At 38.2% G+C, this 26307-nt stretch overlaps 2 protein-coding genes across 17 annotated transcripts in view; one reads left to right on the top strand and one right to left on the bottom strand.

Moving 5' to 3' along the window:
• The window catches only part of LOC145961589 (cell adhesion molecule Dscam2), a 77849-nt gene extending 57763 nt beyond the window's left edge, over nucleotides 1-20086 (top strand). For 5 of the 11 annotated variants that reach the window (XM_083081990.1, XM_083081984.1, XM_083081966.1 and 2 more), the window contains 17 exons: nucleotides 2046-2165; nucleotides 4408-4587; nucleotides 5325-5472; nucleotides 6755-7056; nucleotides 10513-10661; nucleotides 10832-10986; nucleotides 12101-12282; nucleotides 12934-13242; nucleotides 13648-13941; nucleotides 14302-14437; nucleotides 14515-14645; nucleotides 15031-15459; nucleotides 15831-16115; nucleotides 17833-18119; nucleotides 18662-18908; nucleotides 19029-19119; nucleotides 19397-20086. In XM_083081990.1, the coding sequence (XP_082938116.1) occupies nucleotides 2046-2165; nucleotides 4408-4587; nucleotides 5325-5472; nucleotides 6755-7056; nucleotides 10513-10661; nucleotides 10832-10986; nucleotides 12101-12282; nucleotides 12934-13242; nucleotides 13648-13941; nucleotides 14302-14437; nucleotides 14515-14645; nucleotides 15031-15459; nucleotides 15831-16115; nucleotides 17833-18119; nucleotides 18662-18908; nucleotides 19029-19119; nucleotides 19397-19820 (3869 nt within the window). In that variant the 3' untranslated portion in view covers nucleotides 19821-20086. Of the gene's footprint in view, nucleotides 1-2045; nucleotides 2166-4407; nucleotides 4588-5324; nucleotides 5473-6754; nucleotides 7057-10512; nucleotides 10662-10831; nucleotides 10987-12100; nucleotides 12283-12933; nucleotides 13243-13647; nucleotides 13942-14301; nucleotides 14438-14514; nucleotides 14646-15030; nucleotides 15460-15830; nucleotides 16116-17832; nucleotides 18120-18661; nucleotides 18913-19028; nucleotides 19120-19396 lie in introns of all 11 variants that reach the window. The other 6 variants (XM_083082044.1, XM_083082025.1, XM_083082019.1 and 3 more) reach the window with 5 other exon arrangements.
• A 679-nt stretch (nucleotides 20087-20765) lies between these two features.
• The window catches only part of LOC145961632 (putative receptor-type tyrosine-protein phosphatase mosPTP-1), a 257685-nt gene continuing 252143 nt past the window's right edge, over nucleotides 20766-26307 (bottom strand). For all 6 annotated transcript variants that reach the window (XM_083082090.1, XM_083082062.1, XM_083082096.1 and 3 more), the window contains one exon: nucleotides 20766-26250. The gene's annotated coding sequence lies outside the window, so the exon portion shown is untranslated. The remainder of the gene's footprint in view (nucleotides 26251-26307) is intronic.

The raw sequence follows: 26307 nt of genomic DNA, 5'->3' as shown, positions 1-26307 counted from the left end.
GATTTCCTTCGTTCGTCTTTGAGGATAGCTCGATAGAACTTTCATTTATCGTTAGAATTCGAGGATGAGCGTGCCACGCAAGCAGGGAATACTTCGCTTGCGGATGACGACATGGAATCGTGTACACGACAAATGTATCGCCGACTTTACTTCTTTGCATGCTCGTCTCAACGAGAGACAGGTAGATTCTCACGACTGTTGCTGCAGCAGGACGATTCTATTTGTGAATTTTAACGAGGGGGATATATTTTTTTTCGATAAGCGACGATATAATTTTTAACGCACACGTACACGGCCCACTTGAGGATCGTGTCGACGTGCCGGTAAGACCTGATGTAAAATGTATTTTTGACTCTTATCGTCCCCCTTTCGTTTTCCACGAGCAGCATCGCCGAGATCGATATTGAAATTGAAATTCCATTTTTGAGCGTTTGTAGAAGTATCATTCACACGTGTTCACAGATTTTTTAAGGACGTTCTCGCGAATGTACTAGGTAGAGTATCCGTAGCGAGTTGATATATTCAAGACGTTGTGCTAATGTAATGCAACATTTGTCTATGACGGGTGTGCATAAGCATGCATTCGCGTAGTTAACCTGTTTCTGGTTACAATTCCCTTCCCTCTCCCCTCTTTTACGAGAGCGACTTGGAATGACGATGGAAAGAATGTAAAAGCGATACCTTCCCCTTATATACTACGTGTCTTCTTCTATTTTCGTATTATCATACGGTAACGTTGTCACGGTATCGTTTGCGTTTGTCGTTGTCCGTTGTCTGGAAGCATTTTATATTATACATCCATCTCTTATACGGCTCTATTTACTTGGAATGGTGCTTGCGTTGTTACGTTCCTTATGATAATGATCGATTTTTGCATTTTTGCATGACATTACGTTCTATATTCATACTATATTATGTGTATTATACTTTCTCGACCAATACACATTTATAGTTCGATTCATTCTAATCTACTCTCACGTATTAGACGGACAGTTTTCCGTTAAAATATGTTTATTTTTCGTTTTATATTTCCTTTTTACCGTATATACTCTAATTTAATAGATTGTTTAGAGCTTTTAGTTAGTTTTATGTAGATTTAGTAATCATTTTCTTCTCTACCGTATCGATGATGTGCACGTTGTATTTTATTTTTCATATCTTTTACTAAATTATTATTTCCTTGATATACATTATATGACGTTGCTTGGATTCTTAATGAGATTAAAAGTAGTTCAATACAGAAGGATCCATTCACGTTTGTTTTTCATATTTATACATATACATAACATCGTCAATTCAAGTAATTTAGTTGTAGCCTTAATGGATTTCGTAGTATAATATTTTTACAATTTTCAGCAAAAGATTTTCGTAAGTATGTAATTTAGTTGGGAGAAAGATGCATGTGTTACATAATAATTATTAACACACCAGAAAAACATTAATTTAGTCATCGCCATCGGATTCGTCGCCATTCAAACTACGAGGGGTATCGGTTGAATGTTTGAATATATAGCGAAATAACTGTTCAAGTAAATAACCTGGCATATCATATATATTTTTAGATCGGAATAATAACAGATAAAATCGCGGCTCAGCTACGCAAGGAAAATCGATACCGTTTGATGGTTTTACACGATATTGTCTCGAGGAAATAACACAAAATTACAAAATAAAATTGCATATTACTCTCTCAATATATTACAAATAAAGTAAATAGAAATTTATAATAAATTTGTAATAAAGCGAGAATTACATACATCGATATATATTATTCATATTTTCATCAAGCTCAATTGTTTGTAATTATAAAATATATATAAATCTTGTTATATTTGCACACGCACAGAGCTAAGATACGTATAATGTAACAGTTACTACTGATTTAATTAGCTCAGATATTTATATTTGATGTTTTTTACGAATAATTCGTTATTGCAAATTCTTGAGATGAATGGCAACGGAAAGGTGGGCGTGTCCAATAAGATTTCGGCGAATACGAATTCTAACGACTGGAAGATTTTAAACCATTTGGTTCGTATTTTTAGTACCGCCGAGGTGGACCGTGGAACCTATCGACCAGGACGCGGTTGTAGGTCACGGCGTCTCCATCGCCTGTCAGGCCGAAGGATTCCCCATTCCGACTGTGACTTGGAAGCAATCTATCGGTAAGTCAAGACTTCTTAAAGGTGGGATCTCGATGCGAGAAAATTCTCTCTCTCTTTCCACGAGAAATGTATTACGTCTTAGATGTAACGCGAGAAACGAGGACACTTTCGCATCCGAACATCTCTCTAAACATAAAACTTTACATTTGATACAAGTACCGTACTTTTTCTTTAGTTTTAATAGAAGCAGTCAGTAATCAAGTAATCGCTTTTTTTCCATCATTAGGACTTGGCTTGTAAAACATCTATATTACTTTCGCCTTATTCCGTTTGATTCGCAAATTCAATACAGTTTTACTCGACGCGAGCATTATTACATTTCCCAACAATTTCTTCCTGCACTTAACATTCATTATACGAGAGCTTTGTTTGCGCGGACATTATGTAATTTTCATTAAAGTTGCGCGAACGAAGTCGGAGGTCGACGGAGGTTGACGGAGAAGATCGACGGAGAAAAAAAAAGAGAACGCGCCGGGAACTGTAATCAATCATGAATTTCGCTGAATCGTCGATCTCTCCATTGGCAGAGATATCGGTCGTAGTCAGAAATAAGTCCTACCCGAGAGAGAGAGAACCGTATAATTAGTTTCATCAATTTGCTGATCGTGGATCTGATGTAGCGCGCCCCTCGCGAGGGATTTCCTCCCGTCTCATCTCCATTTTCGCTCGCAATTCCGACTTCGCTTTGGCGCGCGAGTTACATTTTTCGCCGTTTATCCTGATTTTATTCTCGCAGCCAATCATTTCCCGCCCGCGGCTACGTCAGATTTAAAAAAAAAAAGTGCTTTGCGTCTGCCTTGACGCAATGCAGTTATGTCAAAGTGATGAGACCGTTATCAAGTTTGAGAATGTTTTTGTTGATTTTAATTGACTGCGGGGAACAAACGATTGCGCTTGTACCCGCAAAATGTTTTCGCCAAACTAGTCGTACATATTTTGATGTTTTAAGTGGTTTCGTTGCTGGAATATTATTCCGTATAAAAGTTTTCCTCGTTTTGCTTGCGCATCGAAATACAAATTTCAAAGTTGCTACGAAAAAAAGAGAAAATAAAAAAAAAAACAAATTTTGCGTGGATATTTGTGTTTTTCATCATTTATTACTGTGTATCGGAAAGGATGTCGGGGAGCATCGATCCGCTGTCGAACGATGCACGTCATGCAGATAGCGGCGAAACCGAACGCGAAAAAAAGAAGATACGGCGTATCAAAGAAAGACGTTTTACGTCCCGCGATCTATGTATCGCCCACGCAAACTAATGCAGCGCGCAGTTATTATTAAACGGGTTTCATTAAACTTGACGTAATACTGTTATTACTTGTGCTGCCAGATTGAATAAATGCAATTTACATCGGCCGAGAGTGTCTCGCGTTCTCTCTCTTTCTCTCTCTTTGCACGGCTACCGTAAGTTTTGATAAAACATGAATTCTCGCAAGGGACTCCCACGAAAAGACTGATTACTCAAAAGCGACTCTTTCAAAGCGTTCGGTTTACCTTGCTTGATACGAGTTCTTCTGCGAAGTAAATCTTTACCGTTTGCAGTTACATGAACGGTATATACTCTGATACATCTTCCACCAGTTCCGCCGTTTATTTATGAAAAGATAGAATAAGCGAATAAAGTATGTACGAGGGAGACAGGGGGGCAAAGAAGGGGAGGGAAAAAGGCATTCGCGAGCGTGCACTTTGTGTACTTCCTATTCGGCTTCCAGCGCGTTACGTTCTAGAGACATTTAAACGTTCGTGTATTCAGAAATGCATTTAAAACGCTTCGCGTTTAAGAAACTTTCTCCGCGTTATTTCTCGGCGTTTAAGTTGGTGGGTAATACTGTTTTATAATAGACGTAAACAAGGTGATATTTTACGCTGCGAACTGAAATAAATTTTCCCTCCGGCAAAGCTGAACGTTGTTTTTTTTTTTTCGCCAAAGTTCTAGAATTAAACATCTCGGTAGCTGCGGCCTCGAGTCGAAATTCTATTAAAGTAAAGTTTATCCGAGATTACACGAAGAATAAGATTCTGTTATCTACCGCACCACACATTTTTTCAAAACAAATTAAATATCAGTTGGAGTATCGTTGGCTGAGTATGTCGAGTTATTCGTGCGCTTGTGACTTGGACGGATCTCACGTCGGGGTTCGTCAACGGGTTCGCATCCGTATAAAGCTTAAAGCTTAGAGTAATAATGTTCGTAGACTCTTGTATTATGCAGGGGGACGTAAAGATCTATCCTTGCATGTTCAGGTGAAACTACGGGCGACTACAGGGAGCTCGGATACGGCGGCACGGAGGGCGCCGGGGTGGCCAGAAACGGATCCTTGGTGATCCCGCGGGTATCGCGAGATCACGGCGGATTCTATCTATGCCAGGCGAGCAACGGCATCGGGCCCGGCCTCAGCAAGCTCATTCGGCTAACGGTTCATGGTAAAATATTCACGTAACCGTAGAATTACCGCCGTCGTCTGGGTACGGATCGGTATCCTGCGCTGTATATCCGGGATTCGGTAGAGTCGCATTCTCACAGAATCCGGTGTGATCGAAACCGGGATTCTTAACCACGTGTGCGACATTTCGATCGTAAAAATCCTGGAATACGGAATTCGCGGCGGATGTACAACGTGTTATCCCGCTGAAATTATCTTTGGAGTTTAATAGAAAGAGTGGCGGGAATTTAATTTGTTATTATACGATATACATATATGTAAAGAGTGATATGTAATGCGACAGTTATGAATTTAATAAATTTGTTAATTTGAATTCGCACACACGGTTCGCCAGAAATTCAATAGTATTACTACAATATTCGTCACCGGATAATTGCTTCGCATCACTGGATGAAAGCCTCCTCTGTACATGCGCGCACACACGCGATTATTCCGGATAACATCATGCGTCGATAATTGATCTTTTTTTTTTCGTTTCGGCTACAAAATAAACTCGCATTCAATAACGCGCCGTAGGTTTCTATTTGGGTGTAAATACAAAATTCAACTGTTTATTTATAATTAAAAAAAAAAAGCGAAATCTCGTGAGTTCTTTCTCTCGTTTTTACTTCATCGTGAAAATTGATTTTATTATCGTGTCGTATTTAATGTGCATTGTGCTATCGTAAGAGCCGCGTTATATACGGCCAACGTTCTGATGAAAAATTTCCACTACAGCGGGTCCGCAGGTGACAGTAAGGACGAGACAGGAATCAGTGCGAAGAGGCGAGAGCGTAATATTGCGCTGCGAGGCCGAGGGAGACGCGCCTCTTGATCTTAGCTGGCGTGTTCGTGACAGCAAGATCGATCCTAATTACGACGTTAGGTTCGTATCGAAATTAATTATGCGCGTGTCGCGTGAAAGCTCACAGGTTTCGAAACGACAGGCCGTTTGATGCAAACGTCATTTTGACGTTACGTTATCTACGGGTATTAATTCGCGAAACGTTCAAGGCAAAAATAAACTTCGCCATTCGTCGAAGTTGTGTGCTAAAATGAGTTAAGTTTGCTATTTACTTTAAGGGTGCAAACAGTTGGAACTAAATCTATTTAAATTAGACTTTATATAGATACCTACTTTATATGTGAAGTAAATTTTAGAATTAGGAAGAACTTTAGTTCTAAGTCTATGTCGGAACTACTTAAACTAATTTTTGGACACGACATTGTATTCAAAATCAATCTGAGAAATATCAGTTTTTATTATTTTAGATATGATTTTGTACATTCAAAATAAATTTCAGAGTGAATTATTTTAATATTTTCACTTAATCTACTTTGATAGAGTTAATTAACTAGATATTTGGAAACTAGATGGAAATTATTTTACAGCTTATTCAATATTTGATGTAACTTTTTAAGTGCATATTAAAGAAGTGGAGAGAAAAGCTGATTCTAAGAAAAAACTCAGATTAATTTAGTCAAAATATTTATTTTAAATTTTCTAAAGATTAATACTTTAAATACATAACACAACATACACAGCTTTATATTTAAAAGAGATGATGCAGAAATCTCGATTTTAACTTGTTCGAGATACACGTAGAAAAACAATTTTACTGTCGCATTAAAATAATCACTGCATATTAGATGTGAAACTATGTCAAAGTTTATTAGCGTTCATTACTCGATATTACGGCAAAACCTGTTCTGGTAAAACAGAGAAATTTTATTGAGTAAATTTTGTAGAAACGTTTGTAGAGTTACGTCAATTTACTGCTAAAGTAAAATAAATTTTCCCTAGCATTTTGATTGCTATTTTTATTGATCATTATTACTATTATACTTTGATGCTGGAACAAAAATGAATTATTATTACAAAGTGAAAAAAATAAATGAAAAAATATAAGTTACACATACATATACAGTTTATTAAAATTTAACAAACAGAATTAGTATTTTTATGAATCTTTCTTGAATCTAAAGTAAAGCGAAAACGTGAGACACAATGAAAGAACCTTTTATCATATATGAAATGTAATTTTGCGTTTGAAATATATAATTTTGCACCTTTAAAGTAAAGTGTCTGGAAAATTTCGCAATCGCCGCGACCGACTCGCGTATCGATTAATCACGTAACCGCTCATCTCGGGGTTCCCCGGATACAGGTACGCGGTGGACAATACGGCGGACGCATCGGGACACGTCACCACCGAGCTGCGGATCGTCCAGGCGAGCCACATGGACCGCGGCGACTACATCTGTACAGCCGCGAACGCCTACGGTCAGGACAAGGCAACAATCCACCTGCTCGTGCAGGAGCCGCCCGATTTCCCACGTAACCTCCACGTGGCCGAGCAGGGCAGCCGGTCAATTCTGCTGGCCTGGTCTTCACCTGCGAACGATCGCGACGTGAACCACGCCAGTGCACCAATCACCAACTATATCGTGCAATATAAGGAGGCGCAAGGTACACACTTCCCTTCTCCTTTCTTTTTTTTCGGTGAATGCGCGCGATCGATCGATTGAAAGCAGCGAGACAGTATCTCGTTATAAATTTACGTTCCTGGTCAATGGATTCTTTAACGTGTTTTTATTGCGACATCAACCGTATACAAACTGCAAGCTCGGAATAACATCGCTTATTGTATAATCTTCGAAAATTAATTTTCACAAGCTGTTTTCACATTTAATATTTACGTTCCATCGATTATGTGACAGTGAAATTGACATAATTACATAAACGAATACGACAGAAATTAATACCGGTATCTCTGCATTTTTTATAAATTCTATATTTTTGAACGTGTCTAAAATTTATGTGAAATGTGGATTTTCCTAAAATTATGATTTAACAACATTAAATTAACATTATTGAGAATGTCAAATGATATTGCATTTCTTTGAAGTCTTCGTATGCAAATATAATTACTTTTAACCTATATAAATCACTTTTTACAAGCGGTGAATATAAATTAATTCAGTGGAAAATAAAATTCACATTCTATGCAAATTGTACAATTCTCAAGAAAATCGTGTCGTATTATTGTACGGATGATGTGGCAGTAAATGCTTTACAACCGCGAGCTCTTTTTTACGAAATTTAAAGTTTCAAAATTAAAATTTTAATCTAAATTAAAGGGCGCTTTGATCTAGGCCGCTCGATAGCGCGAGCGAGGATACGCGTAAATAATATGGAAAAGATGACAAATATTTGGATAATTTTCTATTTACCGTAGATACGCGATTAATCGGCCACCGACAGATGTAAATATCGCGATGTTATAACGCTGCGTATTGGCCAAAATAATACCAGACTTTTCTGGTGCTTGCTCAAACGATAATTGGATAGAGAAAAAAAAAGAAATAGAGGTAGCAAAAAAATATCGATGTACGCTGTATATTGCGCCCCATTACATTCTCGATCCATCGTCATTATATATGTCGTGGTATACGCGCGTATTCACATTGCGCCTGGCATCTCTATCATCTGCGCGGATATCATATTGGCCGTTAAAGTTAACACTACGATGTCTTCCGCAAAAGCGTTATTTTCGATAGCGCGCCGTGGCTTTTACCCTGTCGGGCGAGAATCATTAATCATTTATCCTTCGACGTCGCTCCATGACCCGCTATTCGTTTAGGATTTATTTTGGATTTACTTCGTGGCCTTTCGCAGGACCCCGTCCATTTCTCCCTCCATCAGCATAGTCGCCATTAGTCGATGTTCAAATAAATTCATGTCGAAGCGATCGAAATTCCATTAACACGAATAGCGTAATATGTATCTCATTAATAAGTAATAATTCAATCGCGCGGAATGTGTGTCTATCCGGAATGTGAACGTCTAGTGGATGAAATATTTAATTCTCTAATTTATTCGAAATATTTTAGCGAAGAATGTAATAAAATACGCGTAGAAAATAATTTGCGATATCAAAATAGCTTGTAAAGTTGATATTAAAGAGGGAATAAAGAGGGAAAATACCATACCATAACTTTTCAAGTACGAAATAAAGTACAAATAAAGTACAAATGTTGCATTAATGTATTTATTAATAGAGATATATAAAAAGATGCACATGCTTAAGAATCTTATCTATGATTCGGAAATGAAAAGATATAAATCAGATTAATTTTATTGATACGGGATATAACGAGCATTGTTTAACGAAAAATGCATTTTATTAAAACATTTTATTCTACGGAATAATTCCGGCAAATACGAGCTGAATATTTTCCCTCATAATATGCTATTTTGTAATGTCGCTCCAAGATGCACGCGTGCAACGTAACGCGGTGCAGTCTGTCGCATGAGTTGCGACTGTCAAGAGCAATGGTAATTACATTGTCGTGTCTCTCGTAAACTCATGTCGAGTTGATTCCATACATATAACAGCACCACGAATTTGTTCGCGATTCATATACCCGTATACGCGACCGCAGGAACAATTTCGTTCTTTGATGTTCTTCCGCGTGCATGCGTTCGAAAGCGTACGATTTACGTTTCTCGCTGATCAATTTCTTTACAAAAGGGCTATCAACTGTTACGTTTCCATTGACGGTCAAGCTTTCTGATATTTTGTGCGAGATATTTTTCTCAATACGAAAATATTTGAATTAAATTCATATTTATGTGTACATAAAATCGCTTTTATATATGTGTAAAATTCTTCTTTTATTTTATATATATATTTATTTATATATTTTTGAGCCTTTATTCCTGGCATAGAAGGTAAAAAAATTATAATTATTAAATTATGTAATTAGTACTACGTGTGGGATCACACATGTGCATCGTGAAGTATTTCTTTGTGATGTAAAGGAGTTGCTTTATTTTCTGGAGAGAAGTGGCTATATACATATACATTGGGTATCTCCGAGGTTGGCGGTTTTCATTACGACAGCTAAGTCAAAGTTTTCTGTAAAGTCGTTTGCGAATCTTCCGCGTCTTTGTTTTACACTCTCCTTCTTTCCTCCATCGCGCCTTCCTCTTCTCGACTACCGACCATCTTCCCCTTTCGCTCGCCCTATTTTCGTGCCACAAACTTCTCTTTGAAACGCCCCTTGCCCTGGCCGCTCGTTAACTTTGGATGTCCTCATTTACGCCTAATCGACTCGAGTCTTCCCGCCGGTGTTAAATTATCGAACTTAACGCACGAAGGGGCATGGAAGCGTCGTGGTGTTAACGCGCATAAAACATGTTCTTGAGGCAAGCACCGTCGAGAATTATTATCGCTCTTACTCAAAATCGAGTCTCGCGAGGATCGAGATTTCCGAGAGTGTCGGTCAAACGATGATAAATTCGAATTTACTCTCGATGTTGCAATAATTTACTCCGCGCGAGATCTAAATCGTGCGCATTGCAATCCTGACACACATCGCGGATAAATTTTAATATCCGTGTATTCATAGCAGCCCTCGAAAGGGCCTCGCATCGCGCGCGTTGTTGTGATTACGGATTAAAACTAAGATACTTAACGAGAGATAATCTGCATTCGAGGTGACGCTCGCGCGCCGCGAGAGAGTAACAGAGTCTCGAATTAATTTTCAACTCGGCACACATATCCGATTAGCATACGCGTTTGATATTTATCGCTCGTTATCTTCGCGCGAGTCTGTACAGAGCATTCATCCTCCATTAAAGCGTCATTCGCTTGATCGATTTGTTCGCTCGTTACACACGATCCGTCTTTTGCGGCCAACTGCGAACTATTAAACTACGTGCCACGTCACAGATGCACGAGAGAATCGAGATAGATTTATCCTACCTTTCTCGGAGCGAGGTGCGTAATCGAGAGGTAATCGCGCGTCAAAACGTCCGGATTTTCACGCACGTAAGATACATCTCGCCTCGCGAGACTCGCGTTTACGCTTAAGAGATCGTACTGCATCCATCTAAGCGTTGTTGCCTTTTGCTGGAAAGACGTTTGGCATGAGCACAACACGCAGAAGCTGGTAGCCGGGGACAACACGGTCGCTCGAGTATCGTCCCTAAAACCCGCGACTACCTACCACTTTCGAGTGCTTGCGGAAAATCATCTTGGAACATCAGCGCCAAGCGACATCCTTCATGTCAGTATCAAACATTGTCGAAAAACAAAACAAAAAAAAAAGAAACAAAGCATGATCAGAAAGAAAACTTTCACATTATCACGAACGTCATTTACGCGCGTTAACGTCAGACGGACTGTTGTTTCTTTTTCACGTGCGCCGTGGGTGGCGTCTCGACATTTTCGAAACAGGTGCAAACGGACGGCGAAGTACCCGGTGGACCGCCCAGACACGTTTCCGTGGAGCCCCTGGGCCCGCAGCAGCTCAAGATCACGTGGCAACCGCCGGATCGATCCCTGTGGAACGGCGAACTACTCGGATACATCATCAGCTACACCAATCTCGGGTATCATTATCTGCTTACTGCTCTTGAGCCGCGGCAGTTTGCGGCATTTAGCGTTCATCATCAAGCTCCGAGTCTCGAACAATGACTGCGATGATCCGTTCGTTTGCGTAGATAACGCGCAACCGCGTATATTCAGCGAATTTGCACGGACCGAGTCATTTGTAAAGCGACAAATTTATATATTCCAGAGTATATCAATTTCGTAACAATTTTGTTTCAAGTAAAGATTTAAATTTAATTTTGCGAAGTAGAAAGTTTAGCGTATACATAGTTTTACTGCGTGTTGCGTTATTTTCGAGAAAAATGGCAATATAAAAATTTCTCAAATGTTTTCAAAATTTATAGTCAAGATTGAGAAATAGAAAAATTTAACAAAACAATTCCTGTATTTATGTAAGAGATTTATCACATTTTAAATGCTTTTCCTCTCAGAATAGACTCTATAAATTTGCCCGGTAAAATTCACTTATTTTATTTGCAAAAAAAAGAATGATACGAATACAAAAACGTTTTGCGACAAAACTTATTAAATGAAATATGATGGTAATGTTTGCGTTGTGACATTTCGGTATAATTGGATTATACGGTGATTCAGTTTCACCATGAATTCTTAAAATATCTTTTGTCCGAGCTTCGTAGTTATATTCCATTGAATTTCGAGATTGTTAGTTCCTCCATTATACTAGAATCGGACGGCGGAACGTAATAAATGCGAACGATAAGAACGATTTCCGGTAAACTTTGGCGACAGCGACTTTCATACCAGAGCTTTCTCGTTCTTAAACTTACAATTAGCATCAAGTTTGAATAATAGAATATATAAGAGAAAAAATTTTTCTAGCAATATATTTATATTTGTAATTCGCTACTATTTGTAACGAGTAGCCATTCAACTGACATCTGGGTGATATTATCTCCATAAAATCTAAGAAGATTTCTTTTCAAATGCGATTTTTCGCGAAAAATAATTTAGAAGCTATCTCCACAGCTTTTTCTCGACATATTTTTCATTCGCGTAATTGATACAACGTTTAGATTTTAGCGCTGTCGATTGCCTTCGTACTTTATGTTATCTTCTCGCTTCAACGAACCGTACTTAACGCTTTTATTTCAGAAGCGATGATCAATTAACGAACACGACGCGAGTTGGAATCACAGGAAACGGGGATGGTTCTCACGATTATAGACTAACCGGTCTGCGAAAATACACCCAATATAGCATAGTGGTAAAAGCGTTCAATAGCAAAGGAGACGGCCCGGGATCCGACCCTGTGACAGCGCACACATTCGAAGACGGTGAGTGAAAAGTTCTCTTTTGCTTCCCCTCATTTATCGAGTTTGCGGAATTTTGAATTAACGAAAATATTTGGCACGTTAAACAAAGCAATTATAGCGTGCCGCTTTGAAGCGGCCTCTTTGCATTTTGATTACGGATTAAATATAATTGAGAATTGCAAATGACGAGATTAAGTTTCAAATTACAAATTAATATTATAATTTAAAGTTTGTCATGTGTACAGTGCGCCGGTGTACAAACATTCCATATCATATATAATGCATAATGCTGAATGGCAATTATTTGCGTAGCAATATTGGTTTACGAAACGAGCTTTTACGCGATACACAAACTATGAACTATGTTACAAAATATCGATAATAATAATTTTTATTAAAGTTTTTATTGTTATATCGGGTTCGGTACGTAAACTCTCCTCCAGGGAATTTATATATATTTTAGGTCGAACCACAAGTCGAAATTCCTACACGTTTACATACTTTCCGTGTGGTATTTTTCCACGTGATTCGATTGATCGTGCTGCGAATATAAGTTTGAAAAAAGTTTCGATAGACTGTATTAGTAACATAAATTCGAAACCGTATTTTTCGACATGTTGAAGGAGATATAGCAGGGCGATATAGCGATTTACGGTGTACGATTTGATGTAGTTCCAAGTGCGCCACCGCAGAATGTAGCCTGCGCTGCACTGAATGGTCAGAACATCCAGGTGACCTGGAAACTACCGCCTTCCGACAAAGTTCACGGGGTCGTGCAGGGATACAAGCTACTGTACGAGGCAGCGAGCGGCGCCGCCTCAGAGTCGCAAACCGGTAGAGAGACGAAAATTAGCCATGGTCTGAGCACGGTCTTGCACTCTCTCAGCCCGTACACCAACTACACGATGCAGGTGCTCGCCTTCACTAGGGCTGGCGAGGGTGTAGCGAGCAACCCCGTGTCCTGCACCACCGGGGAAACCGGTAAAGTGACAATTTAAATCGTTTTAATACTCGAATCAATTTTCTTTCGACGTGCATAGTAGTCAATATTTTATTATAAAAAAAGATCTTTTATCTTTATGAAAGAGAACATTTAAATGAGTCTCGAGAGTCTGCTAGATAGTTTTAATATCGGAAAATAAATTTTGTTTGCTTGAAGTGTTATGGCAAAATATACTGCACACTAGAAAATAAAGCGTTTCTTGAAAAAATATAATTAAAATTATTCGTTCGAAAAGTTCAAAAAACAAAAATATAAATAAATTTATAATAATTGCAAGAATCGTTCAAATACTATAACGTTTCATTAACTCGTGCCTTAGTCTTTTTTACGCACGATTTCTTTACAAATGATCACCAATGAAGAAATGATAATTCTGCTAATAGTTCCCGACGCACCGGAACGCATAAAGTGGGTGGTGAGCGGCGAGAACGCTGTTATAATATCATGGTTACCACCGCGACGGCCGAACGGACTGCTCACCCATTACACCGTTTACATTCGCATGTTAGAGCAGGGCCAAGATAAGATCATCAAGAACATTCTGCCCGCTCAGAACCTACATCACGAGGCAACAGACTTGAAGCTGCACGAGTCTTACGAGGCGTGGGTCACGGCCTCGACTAAGGTCGGTCAGGGCTCGAGCACACCGGTTGTCAAATTTCAGCCTAGCACCACCGGTAAGCCGGTCTCGAAGTTCTCAATTGTCGAAAAATTTCTTTGCTCTCCTTTCGTAAAACTTTGCCGAGCGTCAGAGATTTTGTTTCTCAAATCGAGTTCTTTATCAAAGTTCTCCGAGAAAACTATATGGCTCTCGTCTATGAAATGCAAATCAAATATCCGAGCAAAGTACAGCTTTGCCAGATGATAGTATATACTATATAGAGGAAAATCTCTAACTTTTCGAGGCGGAATATATTTCGATCGATAGTAAGCGCGGTATTCGCGATCTTTTGATAATATCCGTGCATTTGCGAAGGGATATTATAGCGCGTAAATGGCACACGAATGGAAACTCGTAACCAGGGTACTTTAATTAGTTCCAGCTGCCATAATATCATTCGGCGTGCCCATCGTGGTTCCGTGGCGAGTGGACGTTAATATGGCTTGCCTCGTCGTCGGCAATCCTCATCCAACCGTCGAGTGGCGACGTGCCGACATGAAATTACAGTCAAAGTAAGTGTAACGGCGAATTTGTGTAGAGCGGAATCGGTGGATGAAACGTATGTCACTTGACGAGACGCGTTTTACAGATTGCACCCAATTGGACCAGATAATACTTTGACTCTGAGAAACGTGCAGAGAAGTCACGAGGACAACTATTCGTGTCACGTGAAGAATTCACTCGGCACGGATGAAATTACGTATACGCTGCACATACAGGGTAGGTCGCGTAAACGAATCATTAAGATATTCAGTCTCTGGTTACAGATGTTGTTAGAAAATTATATTTAAATTCTTATTCGTTAAGGAAATAGGTAAGACCTTTTCCGCGCGAAAATATTTCGACTTGGAATTATAATATCTTTAAAAATTGTAATTTTGAAGTCACACACACTCTCCCTTTCTTCGAGCTGCAGTTCTGCAGAAACTCGCGAGAGCAAAGTTACGAAACAACTATAGAATAATTCCTATGAATTCTTATCCGCGCGCGAGAGAACGAGAAATGTATCTCACGTAGAATGAGTAGTGTGTCGGGTGATATTTCGCTCCAGTCTCTCTGAACGGCACACGAGCCAAGTTCTAATTGGTAAACTTTACGCACATAGTACCGCCAACGTCGCCGACTCTGCTGGCGACCGGTACAACGACCGACGCCATCCAGTTACAATGGAAGCAGGGTGACAACGGTGGCTCGCCCATTAAGGGATTCCTCCTGGCTTATCGTAAGGAATTCGCCGAATGGGAGGAGGTCATGCTGGACCGTCGTGCGAGCACGCACCTTCTCGAGGGCTTGCAATGCGGCACGCGTTACCAGTTCACGCTCGCTGCTTTCAATAGGATCGGAAGCGGTAGTGCGAGCGACATACAGACAGCCAAGACGAACGGCTCCAAGCCCGTCCCGCCGCCGAAGTATCACTTCGTCAAGCCGAATCAGACGTTCGTTATTCTGGAGTTGGCGGCTTGGCAAGACGGCGGCTGCCCGTTGACCTACTTCGTCGTAGAATATAGGAGGCTGCCCGGGGATTGGCTGCTCGGTAAGAACCTACAACTCTTCGGAAACTTGAAGTCACGAAGCGAAGAAGTAGCGCTCGATAATTCACGAAAACATGACGTTGATCCTCCCGCATTTATTCCAACGTCGATATCTAGAAAGTTTCTCCTAATCAGAAAAGTACTGATTATGTTGATTCTTTTAATTATGCGCATGGTATAAAATATTAATCGCGATAATAATCATTTAATACAAGTTCATTATTTCAAGACTTATTAATTTGAAAATTAAAAATAATTAAAAAACATTTTATAAGAGATTATTATTACATGCTTTGATTTTAAATATGCATTATGCCTTTTCTCCTTCTCTCTTATACCAGTTATTAATGATATCTATCAATATATATTGCAGTATCGAATAATGTTCCGCCGCAGTCGAAATTTCCCATCATGGATCTAGAGAGTGGCACCAGTTACGAGCTTCGTGTGACTGCTTACAACAATGCCGGTTCCACCCAGGCTGAGTATCTGTTCAGCACGCTGTCACCGAACGGAAACAACCATTTGCACGAGGATCACCCACAGGAGAACGAGACTACTCCGCTCTATCTCGACGCGCATGTCTTGGCGCCCAGCGTCATCTCGGTTCTGGCCGTCATGTTGGCGATCGCCGGGGTGTGTTTTTGCCTCAAGACACGTGAGTACGAGCCTATCGATCTCCGCTATAATCAATTTACGTCGCAAACATACGCTTCGAGCGAAGAAATACGGATTTCGGCTATGGAGTTCGGTTCTCCCTTAAAAAAAAATCTCTCGGATACCGTTTATTATCCCACTTGGTACACATTGTAACGATTCTGCCGCGAATTGGAACAGAGAGGTGGTGGAATAGTCTCGATGTTTTAGTTTTTCGTCAACTACTCTCGATATCAGGTACAATGTCAACAGCAGCAGTTCGCGATATCCGCCGCGAGCGTTTGGTTTAATTAAAAACTTCATAAACGAATCACGCAGAGAGTCGTTACTTCAAATAGTCGTTTGTTACTAAAACGAGAACATCTCCCGCTATATTACATAACTTTCAAGAAATATTGGCATATTGAGTAAGTGTACGAGCGATATTTACTCTGTATATCATTGGAAAAATTGTGTTTTACTATTTTGCTATTTACTATTTTATATAGCGTTTTATTTTATAATTAATATTTTTTCATTACAGATATTTTTCTCTTTTCTTCTTATATTTTATATTAAAATAGTTTATTTTAAAAAAAGTGTGCATTTTCCTCTTTCTCTCTTATCCTATCCTCTTCTATATATATACGAGAATAATTTAAAAACAAAGCGCTTATATATATATATATATATATATATATATATATAAGCGCTTTGTTTTTAAAATATTCTGAAAAAAAAATTCTCATATTAATGACCTCAATTTAAAGGATTTCATTTAATAAAATATAATATTTAATAAATGCAAATTTTATTTGCAACCGATGCAATATATATGTACGATGCTTTATAAGTATTGTAATTATATAATGTTTCCATGATGTGATGAATATTGGGTTCCTATTAATTATCCATCACCAGGAGATTGCAAATAATTTAATTTAAAGAGTTTAATTATACAATAAAGTTGCTAAAGCGAATCTTGATTTCTCGTATTGATCTATAACATACACATAAGTATTATAGGTTTCTAGTTTTACTTTATTAATTTAACTTTCATTTATTTTATGCTTTTGTTATTTAAACTGTTATACATATAATATTATAAATATAAATGTAAATACTATTAAATGTATATAATAGCAATATAGAGATATTGTTATGTTATGTTCTATGTAATAATCGCTATGCTTATATGTCTTTGAAATTCTGGATTTCGCGTTATCAACTTTATAGTACTTTTGACTATTTATACATTATACATTATAGGTTTTCCCATGTACATATTCAAGACTCATTAATTTCTGCACTGATCTTCTTATTGAAATTAGTCCCTTTGTTGTTTTGCAAGCTGGCTATGTATTTCGATTCAGTAGCGGATAATATTACGCGTCTCCGTTTGTATTCTTCATTTAATTGGTGTATCTGCTTCTAGCTTTTGTGACATTTACCTCGCCATTTGGAAATTCATGATGTGCAACGAGAAGTTACGTTAATCGCTATTATTTTCTGCTGTCTCGTCTTGTCCCGTTTTTGTCTCGCATCCTTCTGCCCGATATGCGATCCTTGCTTTCGTATACTATATTGATTAATTCGCATGGATTTTATTATGTATTTTTTTTCAATATGTTATATATAAATCTATATGTATAACATTTTAAATTATATATATGTATGTATACATGTATGAGAGTACCGTATCGTACAAGTATCTGTCAACACGAATACATCGTTTTTAGATCCAGAGGGATCCGGAGGCGCGAACGATCCGAGCTCGCAAACACAGGCAGCTTTGGACAACAAACACAACATGGAACAGAGGGAACAGTACTACGCCACTGTGAGAAAACCGGGACAACAATCACCTTGTCGTGAGGTGAGCGCCCTGGAACGAATACCCGAGTATTCGGAAGATATTTATCCGTATGCCACCTTCAATCTGCCCGAGCAGGAAAATCTTTCGGCGAATCCCATGAGACAAGCGTTCTTCTACGAACGCAGCGAGACGATGCTGCAAGGTGCCCAAGTACGTTTACTTCTCACAACGATCCATCTTACGAGTTCCCTTCGTAGATTGCGACATCCGAGATGATAAAAAAAACTCCTTAACTATATAGCGCGATTGTTCCGATAAAATTACCACCAAGTAATCTCATTACAAAGTTATATAATGCAATAGGAGTAATTACTCTTTCCTTGCATTAATAAGATTATACAGTGCGGAACTTTAAAATTAGAATCATCAGGATATCGATTATCTAATTACAATTCGAAGCAATACGACATGATATATAGATACCAGTGTTGAAATATTAATGAAGCTAAAAGAATAAGAATATTTAATGTTCTGTACACACGACATATTGATGAGAATATCCTTTTTCAATTAATTGAAGCAGATTTCGGATCAATTAATTTCCAATCTATGTTCCGTAGTATTTCGATCGTATAATAAGAATTGTATTGAAATCTAAAAGCTTTGAAAATATCTTTTGTAAGAATGTTATCAACCATCTCTCGTATTCCTCTCTCTCGCGAAAAATCTCATGCGGTGCAAATCGATTGCAGTGCGACGTGGACCAATACACGAAGGTACGAGGTCGAGCGCGACGCAAATCGAAATCGTTCAAATCGGAATCGGAGGAATACGACACGCTGGGCTCGGACAGCGACACGGAGGTCGGTACCAGTAGCCGTACCGAGTCGTCGAATCATCTGGACGACTCCGGTCCAACGTCGATAATGGCCCGTTCGCCGGGACCCAACTCTGTCAATCAACAACGGCTCGCCCTGGTGCAGCGACCGGTTCATCATAGTAAGTTAGTATTCAGTTTTCTGTGTCCGGGCCGCGTGCTCGCGCGGCCCATCATGTAATCCAGTGCGCAGCCACTAATTATCTACCGCGTCAACGTCGTCTCGCGTACGTACTTTCCAGATGTGCTGTACCACACGCACGAATCAAGTACATCAACCGAGCCGTCACCAATTTCTGAGAGGAAGACTTTCCCGAGGCTCGAAAAGCAAAGGTAAAAGATATCGTTGGTTGAGCGTCGAATAAGAGATGTATACGTCGCGACAAAAGAATTATTTAAATGAATAAAATTAATCATCATTACGGGCCATTATTCTTCTTTCGTGTTAACGTCACGTTTTGATAAATAAATTTTTCGATATAATTACTTAATCAATCATACTCTCCGTCCATTAAGTAACTTATATAATCAGTTTAATAATTCGCGCAAGTTCGGTTCTTTCAAACTGCTACTTTTCCTACATGTAAATGACACAATTGATCTTTCGCAGGAGTCGCGGCGCGATAGACGCCGCGATCGACGGTCGCATTCCAGGTATACTGCGACCGGTGCTGAAGCTGTCGGAGTCCGGAGTGCATTCGTACTCGCGAGGAGCGTCGCCGAGTCATCCGGTGCGTCCTGGTTCCTACGACAGGCTGGAGAAGGAGCCGAGCACCAGAAAGTCCGTCGAGTCGCTCTGTCTCCTGGAGGAGCCGGCGGGCACGTTCAGAATGATGAGAAGGGACGACGATTGGGGCAGCGAGCTGTCTACGTTGGAATTGAAGCCACCGAGCGGCTTCACGGACGTTCACGAGACCAGTGAAGCCGAGTGTGACATCGACATGAAGCTCAAGTTACATAGAAAACGGTTGACCGGTCTCCACTCGAATAGCTCGCTCTCTAAATCGCCCAAGGATTTCACTATCACCGTCTAAGTGTTTTAATCAAATATGGAAACCAAAAATAAAAAAAAGCAAAAAACGAAAGATTCAATAAGCGAAACATTGCCAAAGCATGAATGTTATTAAGTCAAGTAAGTTACGATTTTCTTGCCATACATCTCAATGCGAATGCCAGACAAGAGCGTCAGCTCTATGGATCTAGATCTCTGGATGTTTGTCTTTTGAAGTGTCTACTGCCAAAGAGTTCGTTTACAAATAAAGACTTATTTTTGCAAAAAAAAAAGAATGAAGTATCTTACACCTTCACCTTATTCCCGCATAATGTTTCTTGCATTTAAACACACTTAAGATTCTGCGAATTTTCAACAAAAATACATTTATAGATTCATCAGAATAATCGTCATTAATTTCCGCCAACATTTCGTGACTTTAAATGTGTTTTAAAATTAATAAAACAAGAAAATCGTACGTAATTGAAGTAGGAAGTATATTATTATAATCGTGATTATCGCACACGAATCGTAATTATTATTCCTAGAGATATTGTTTCTACCTTTACGCAAAGTGCTTATTAGTGATATAAGATGCATATTTTTTGTTTAATCGTGACATAGTTTTCGCACATTTTATCATCTCGTATATTTAAGGAAAATTTTATAGTTATTTCATACAATGAAAATGTTTCTAGTGTAAATATCACAATGTTATTGCAATTGTAAGCATTATTTTTGCATGCAAAATTAACGAAACGTTTCTGTAAAATGTAAATATTATCAATCCATTTTGATTTAAAGAAACAAAACGAATATGTAAACTCAAAATAATTGTCAAAATGTTCGAAATAGGATGCAATGAATATTTCACGTGCTAGCTTAACACTCATTGATCGTCGATAATTGCTCTCTCAAGAAGCAACCGAAATAAGCAGATCGGAATTCGTTGGTGAGTGAAACTTGGCTAATTTGATCCAGTTGCAAATTTCTCGCAAACTATTTATTAGACGTATATGTTCTTAAGCACGGACAATTCTTCTCGAATGAAGCGTACAGTTAAAAAAACGAGTAATACTATCGCACATAATGACTGATGTCGCAATCATTATATCCGTTTAAACTTCTCTAAAATTTCTCTGTGTGTGTGTTCGTTGAGACACGTACTGTACGTCGAGCAATAGAAATTGATGAGAACCGCATTTGTAGACCAGCATTCTTCGCGTCTTTCGTGACTCATTGACGCGTGTGTCATTAGTGCTTAACGATTTATAATTAATAACGAGAGTCGCGTCGATAGGAAGACGATTCGCGTGACGTCGTAGGAACAGGAGAAACAGAACTGTTTGATTTCATTTCATTCGTGCTTCGCTTTAAATATGCCACGCGGCTCGTCTCGTTGACGCAAATCATTCTTTTTGTCCTCGATCGATGGTCGGTCATCAGATTTCGGTTTGTTAAAAATTCTATCGAAGGCAGTGCGGTCGCTATGCTCGGAGATTAACTCTTTCGCTACTGATGCAAGGCCATAAGCCTTACCAGTAATGTTCCATCGATTGCAATCCTGATGCAGAAATGATATCTGTGCTATCCTTGCGCATTTTCAGGAAGAAATAATAGTTTTTCTTTTTATATAAAGACAGAAACACATCGGTTTAATAATTATAAATGACTTATTTTTTTCTCGATTGTTATATTTGACCGCTCAATTACTAACTTGATATCTTCTACACATTTCCAATACGTAGATAGGAAATTTGATTCTCTAATTATCGAATTTCTCTCAGAAGACCTTCTATAGACTTTTGTAAAATACTTTGACTATAGACTTTTCCTAAAATACATTGGAAATATCATCAACATATAAAATACACGCCATTGAAATTCTTTTCCCCGTAGCGAAAGAGTTAAGGAAAAAGAGAAAAGAAGAATTGTAGATACGTTTGGCAGTCTCGACTGTCGTTTTATATATCGGCTTCGTTTTTCTCGTATTCGTCGGATATTAATTGGGCATGGCGCGGATTCATGATACCCCTTGTCCCTCGAGACTCTCGCTAACTTCCTAATTTTTTTTCGAACCGCTACAGCTTTCGTACGCTGGTCGGTTTCGACGAAAACCGGCGGATCGATCGTGAATTGTTAGTACATTGTGTGCGAATATATGTATATAAAGAGCTTCTTCTCTCTTTTTTTTACAGTTAGTGTAGGCCGTAGTGCCGTATGTTCGAACGGGAGTTTCCTGTATACGTGCTGCGACGATTCGCATTACAAATAATTATAAAGTCGTAGACACACTGCGGCAACTTATGTATATACGCGAAACAATTGAACGAATGCTCGTGTGATTTTTCACGGTTGTCTATTGAAATTTCGAGTAGGCATTCGACATATACATTCTCTATTAATACATCCATTTCTACATATCCTCCAGATCCTTTTATCTCATATAACAGACTCTGAATATTGATCGCGCTCGATTCGTTTCCGATTTTGTCACTTAATAAAATACATATATACATACATACATATATATGCGTGTGTGTATATATATAATAATATAAAACTTTCGGACCGTTTTCCTTTCTTCCACGTATGGTCCATGCGAATGCTACAGTTATGCACAGATCGCAAGTCTTTATCATATCGTACGTGTAAGAAAAAAAATTCCTGCGACGGATGCTGTGAAGTTTGATCGCTTTTGTTCATCTTATTCAATAATGTTGGAAATTATCCACAATCAATATCGGCGAAACAATTCCCGTATAGGAGTTTCAAAGTGAGAGTTTAATATAAAAAAAAAAAGAGTGCTCCTTTCCTTCATTTTCCATATATCTCTCATAGCACAGCTATTTTATTTTAATCATCCGGTGAACAAACGATGGAAAGTGCAATCACGCGTTGACTATCTTTTTTTCTTTCTCTTCCTGTATCTTGTCGATACCATGTCGTAGTGAAAAGAAAAAAATGAAACAAACAGGCCAAGAGAACTAGATGCGAACTAACGGTGTGTAAAACGAACGAGATGTGTGTATGTGTCGTCTTACAAATATTATGTTGACTAGAGTCTACTTTTATCTATACACACCACCTATTTTATCATCGAATTATATACGGGCGACCGCGTTTCTCGACGATCGCCTTGTCTCTCGACGGCCATTCATACCTCATTAGACGTCTATTTTGTGTTATCCGTGTATAGGTACATGCATATATAACCGTGTAATATCGTAAAATACAGTATATAGATCGCGTCTTTGTCCGCTTTGCACGACATATTCGCTCTTGCCGCTAGCTGTACAAATCATTCACGGAATTCGAGCACTATCCCTTCTACATGGCATTGTCTCTGTATGTCCGATCTCAAGATTAGACGATTCCTCGTCCGTCACGCATTCACAATTATCTCTTATTCTCTCCGATTCCCTTCACATTTTCATATATCATAAATATTTATATATAATATATTTTTTTCTTTTCATACAATTATTAGCGCGACGAGTCCGTGTTTGTGTGAGCTGTTGTCCATCAGGTGTGTATGCATTCTTTCAGTGTAGCTTATTCGTGTATTTTTGTGTGTATATGTGTATATATATGTGTGTATATGTATATATATAATATCGTTTCTCGCTTTTGTTTCTTTCGGTGACTTAAATTATTACGGCATTAATTAAAAGACACGTTTGTTTACATATATAATAATATCTATAGCTATAGACGATAGTCGATAGGTGTTCCGTTCGCGTACTTATAAATTGGTGATTAATCGAGACTTGATCGTGATTTAATCGGATGTACATAAGATCAATACTCGGGATCTCGAAGATCGATTTACATTTTCGGTCCATTCCAGAAAATGCTTGCATTATTCGCGTTGCACAAGCGTCTTGTTATATTTCGGCGCTACTTCGTGATTCTTAAAAGTGTAACTCTATGAGAAAGGAATAGTGATATCGCGCGTGGTGCTATCCCTTTCTCGAAAAATCTGTTTTACGCTCTCGCGATCGTGATTGCCACGATTCCAACGCAAGTGAACGCGGGTCGGGAATTGATTCTCATTCTGATTTTCACGAACAACACAGTCAGTCTTACAACACGCTTACATGAACATTCTTAATCATGACGCTATATTCACGTATATCCATGGTAACGCAATCTTCTCCAACGAGCATGTGTACCATTTTCTCATAATTAATCACAGCGAACTGATCAACAAAACATAGAGAGTTGTCTTTCTCTCTTTCTTTTATGTACATTTCGATTTCATTCTGTATTCGTTGCCTCTGCTCTCTCCCTTTCGTTCAATGGCTTTATTAAAGCAGCTTATCTAAAGGGGCGATTCAGAAGAGCAATTTTAATCTTCGCAATAATATGCGCAATAGCACGTAATAAAATAAATCTGCCGAATATATACTCGTGAGGAAACACCAAAATGGTTTATTACATTTTTCTTTCTTTCCCCTCACAATATTATCAATTAAAAACAGAAGAATGTTATTCGTTATATATATATAATATAGACTAATGCTTGTAGTAATTATTATTGGAATTATGTATAAAATGACTTAATTGTAATATAATTTCGGCAAGTTGAAATGAACCGGTTTAAAAGTTTCTTGCACTTAATTGTTCATTAACTAAATGAGTTGTTCAAACATAGAATCTAATTTGTACTATAGAATTAGGCCACAAGCGACGGAACGTACACCTCATAAAATATCTAACTGTTTTATGTTGTAATAATCGATAGACACACTTCTAAAAATTAATACACGCGTAAAATAACAAGAACGACTTGTCGATTTTTAATTTCTCTTTGTTGAATCTTTCATCTTGTCGTTAGCTTAGCTTATTAATTATTAGTAAACAAATTAAAAAATTTAATAAAACAAATTAAATATTATTTTACAAATATGTGCACGCTATATATATATATGAGTCAATTTTCGTACATGCATTGTTTATAATACAAATTAACATTGTGTAATGACGTTAATAAGCATTACGAATTTTACGAGAATGCATAATCAGTCATTTACTTAAATATCGATAGATTTACAAGTCAATTTTTTTTCAATGATCTGTGATCGTTTATGCTTTCATATAGAATAATATCAATACGTATAATGTAAAAAATGCAAACACTGTGCACACATTTAAAAACGTCATTTTACCTTGGTTTGTTCGACACGCGCGCGATTCTCTTCTATATAAAATACATAAATAACGGCAAATTATATATATAATTATTAAAATATTGCGATTGTCATCACCGTAAGAAAGTTATTATATCATATTTTTAATTAAAGAAAAATACAAGCTATACAATGTGAATCAACGTGTTTTTTGTCGACAACGTTTTGCAATTCCGCCAGAGATAGTATTGGCTTCTATATTCTTCATGAAAGACTTATAACATCTGTAGAATTCGCGCCATTTTTCATAGAAAGATCTCTTAGCATATTAGATATTATTAAAAACCATCTTCTATGAAGTTGTGCGTTCAATTCGTTTACGGATATCATTTGGATGGTGCGAGTTAATCGATGCGGTGTAGTTACGATGTAATAGTTTTGATTTAATTCGCATATATATATGTATATGCGTTGAGCGATCTTACGTGAGAAATTACACGACCAAACTTAATTTTACGAATTAACAATTAATGCTTTCGGCAAGTCGTCGATTATCTTTCCTAAATGGCAGTAATAGTACGATAAGCTGTGCATATCGCGCGGCCAACATTCGGGGCTGGACCAAATCGAATGGATGAATAAGACGAGAGAGAGGGCAGATGCTTATAAATTAGTTTAGTTATGCGCGACGATTGTGTTTCTGTATATGCGAAAGATTTCATCTTGACGACGCATCTTCGTGAATATAATAAACTATACACATAGAATAATTAGATACACGTGTGTACATATATATATATGTACATGTACATGTACACACTCATCCACGGTAGTATCATTCTAACAATTAAGCTATCGTGATGATTCTTTGGCAACTCGAAGCTGTCGGATATTCGACATATGCACATAGACACACATACACATATACACACATCCCGTACATATATATCTTATTATATAGCATGTACGCGTGCACTTATGTATATGCATATTTATTTACGCATGTGTCTATGCAGACGCGCGCGTGTCTGTGTGTGTGTGTTGTGTGTGTCAATAATTATATATAATTATATATAATATATACATATCGATTGAACAGCATAAACTTACGCGACGGATAAGATAAATGTCACCCATTCGGCATACATCGGCGGCAATTGTCTTTTTGTTTGGCACTGTCCGCTCTCGCGACGCCGGAAATAGGCTTTTCTTATCAAAATTCATAATCTTTCACGTTTAACATTCACGTTTAGCCCTATATACACTAAGAAATCCGTTCGAAGACCTTTCAGCTATCCCTTGGATGAGAACTATCATCTCCTTCGCGATGCAAAGATCAGTCTGTTTGGGAAAAAATATTTTTCTCTCTCAATATTATATCTATATATATTACGCGCA

Source organism: Camponotus vicinus, unplaced genomic scaffold (genome assembly GCF_025532165.1).
Source record: "Camponotus vicinus isolate PSW18456_S1 unplaced genomic scaffold, iyCamVici1.0 SCAF_1, whole genome shotgun sequence".
NCBI classification, from domain to species: Eukaryota; Metazoa; Arthropoda; class Insecta; order Hymenoptera; family Formicidae; genus Camponotus; species Camponotus vicinus.
Note: the sequence above shows the minus strand (reverse complement) of the source record. Positions and strands in the feature narration are given on the sequence as shown.